At 51.2% G+C, this 2,296-nt stretch overlaps 1 protein-coding gene across 1 annotated transcript; it reads left to right on the top strand.

Annotated features, from left to right (window-relative positions):
* The first annotated feature begins 10 nt into the window (after positions 1–10).
* On the top strand, positions 11–2,033 carry LOC120502923 (zona pellucida sperm-binding protein 3 receptor-like). The gene is made up of 3 exons (XM_039710925.1): positions 11–300; positions 941–1,134; positions 1,444–2,033. Exons 1-3 carry the CDS (start codon positions 159–161, stop codon positions 1,594–1,596), a joined length of 489 nt encoding a protein of 162 aa, XP_039566859.1. The 5' UTR covers positions 11–158; the 3' UTR covers positions 1,597–2,033.
* Positions 2,034–2,296: the final 263 nt, after the last annotated feature.

The raw sequence follows: 2,296 nt of genomic DNA, 5'->3' as shown, positions 1-2,296 counted from the left end.
CCTCTGGAAGTGGCAGACCCTGGTTCTCCTCACCGGGGGCCATCAGGGGGTCGGGAGGATCAGCCCTGCCCGGGCTCTGCTGTCCCCAGCCCCCAGAGCCAGCTCTGCTCTGTCCCGCAGTGGTTCGGTGCCCCAAGCCCGTGGTGGAGAGGGGCAGGATGACCCCACAGACGTTCACCTTTCCCTACGGGCTGCTGCTGCACTTCTCCTGTGAGCAAGGCTTCGGGCTGCGTGGTGCTGCCCAGAGCCAGTGCCAGGCTGATGGCACCTGGCACCCGCCCCTGCCCACCTGCCAGCCAGGTGAGTGAGCATTTTCTCCTCCACCTCCTGCTCCTGGATTCTTAATGTGCATTTTCCTTTCAGTTCAGTGTCCCAAACCCCCATGGCAGGAGGATGTAGTGATTGACTAACAAGCTGTGGTATGGGTGAATGAAATTCTGCCCTTCTACTGTGAATGTGATGGCATTTAGGGGTGCTTCCAAAATCTCCCTGCTCAGCTGTGGCCCCTGGGGCAGGGCAGAGGGCTTGGGGTGCAGCATTGCCTGGCTCTGTCTGTCCTTGAAGCTTCCTGAGTCCTTCCCCTCCTTGCAGAAGAAACAACTTTCCCAAAGCTGGAGTTTTCCAGGTAACAGTTGAGTTTTTATTCACAGCTGTGTGTAAAGGAGGTCTAAGACAGGTCAGGAGTTCACTGGTTTTCCCTTCCCTTATTGCCAAATGTCCATCCCCACCGTACCTGGATTGAGGCAGTGCCAGAAACAGCAAATCCATAAGGAATTCACAGCCCCTCGCAGGGGCTGCTCTGACCTTCACCCTCTTCTTGAAGAGAAGCATTTCTGATTTCACAGCTCCACCATTTTGAGTTCCTCTGCACTGGCTCAGCCAGCCCAAACTCCTTTCTGACCTCTGGCTGAGCAGCTTCTGCCCTGGGTTTCCCTTCCAGTCCTGTGTCCACAGCCACGAGTGCCCTTTGGAAGGCTGAAGAGCCCTTTGGGTGACAGAAGCTGGTACCAGACCAACGAGACTGTCACCTTGGAGTGCCTCCCTGGCTACCAGTTTCCAGAGGATGGAATGATGGAAAATGCTTGGACAGCCACGTGCTTGCCTGATGGCAGCTGGACACCACTGCCCAAGTGTGTGAGTACCACAAAATTACAGAATGGTTGGGCTGGGGGGAGCCTTGAAGGCCATCCACTCCCACCCTGCCATGGTTCAACCTTCCCAGGTGCTCAGAGCCTCAGGTTGAGGCTGAGTTTCTGAGCGGATGCTGCCTGATTTCTAACATGAAAGCTGCTTAAACTTCTCAAAAGCTTTTCATTTCTGGTCCTGAGGAGGATGCAGCCCCTGTTGGGACAGGGCAGCCTCACAGCTGAGGAGTGGGTGGCTCTGTGTCTGCTGCAGTCCATCCTCACAGGCTTCTCTGGGGTTTGTTTTCCTGTGTAACAGATGAAAGAAGGTGATGCTGATGTGTGTCAAGAGGTTCATTACATTAAATCGACCTTTGATTGCGGTGTGCCTGTAGAAAAAGTGAAAAGTCTGCTGGAAATACAGAAACTGTTCCTGGAGATTAAAAAACTAGAGATGGAACTAGAAAACTGAAATAAAACTGGATCCCTGTAACACTCACCTTTCCTTTGGTGAGCTCACAGTTTGTGCAGTCACAGCATCTCTAAAAAGGCTCTGGGTGATTTTATTGTTTATGTTTGCATGCCTGGAGCCAGAAAAATAATCAGCAGTGCATGGGAGGCTGCTTTTGCTGTGCTGGATGCCAGAGCAGGGAGTGGGCTTTGCTCTAACCTACAAGCTTGATTTGCTCTTTTACTAATAAGTTGTTTCATGTTTCATATTAGAAATAATAGAAAGAAATTAAATTTAGCCTTTAAAAATCACTGTCTTAACTGTGGTAAGCTGAAGCAAAAAGGAGTGAAGTCCAGAAAAGCTGAGATGAGCCCAGAATTGGCTCTGAAGGTTCTGCTGCTGCCATGGTCCAGCTGGGGTTTGGGTACATTTGCACCCTGCTGGAAACCGTGGTGGCAATAAATGTTAAACCTGATTTCTGTCCATCCAGCTCTGATTTCTGTTGGTCCGGGTAAGGGCAGCTCACAACAAGTGAATTGTAAAGGCTGCCTCACCTCATCCCTGGGTTCACACAGGTTCCTGGCCGTGCCAAATATCCGAGCTGCTGTCATCTTCCACATCCCAGTTTTTGGTGGGCAAATGCTAACAATAATTGTTGGTCAGTGCTCACTGCCAGCCTCAGCACAAAACAAGAATAAAGCAACACAAATAAGGAGCTTGG

The sequence above is a fragment of the Passer montanus genome, unplaced genomic scaffold, assembly GCF_014805655.1.
Source record: "Passer montanus isolate IOZ18808 unplaced genomic scaffold, ASM1480565v1 scaffold2375, whole genome shotgun sequence".
Taxonomy (NCBI): Eukaryota; Metazoa; Chordata; class Aves; order Passeriformes; family Passeridae; genus Passer; species Passer montanus.
This window is presented reverse-complemented; position numbering and strand designations above follow the sequence as displayed.

Bases quoted from the DNA above. Each gene is read 5' to 3' on its own strand.
- LOC120502923 (XM_039710925.1), top strand. From the start codon at position 159: ATGACCCCACAGACGTTCACCTTTCCCTACGGGCTGCTGCTGCACTTC. The intron at 301-940 runs GTGAGTGAGCAT...TTTCCCTTCCAG, and splicing joins CCTGCCCACCTGCCAGCCAG to TCCTGTGTCCACAGCCACGA. The intron at 1,135-1,443 runs GTGAGTACCACA...CCTGTGTAACAG, and splicing joins GGACACCACTGCCCAAGTGT to ATGAAAGAAGGTGATGCTGA.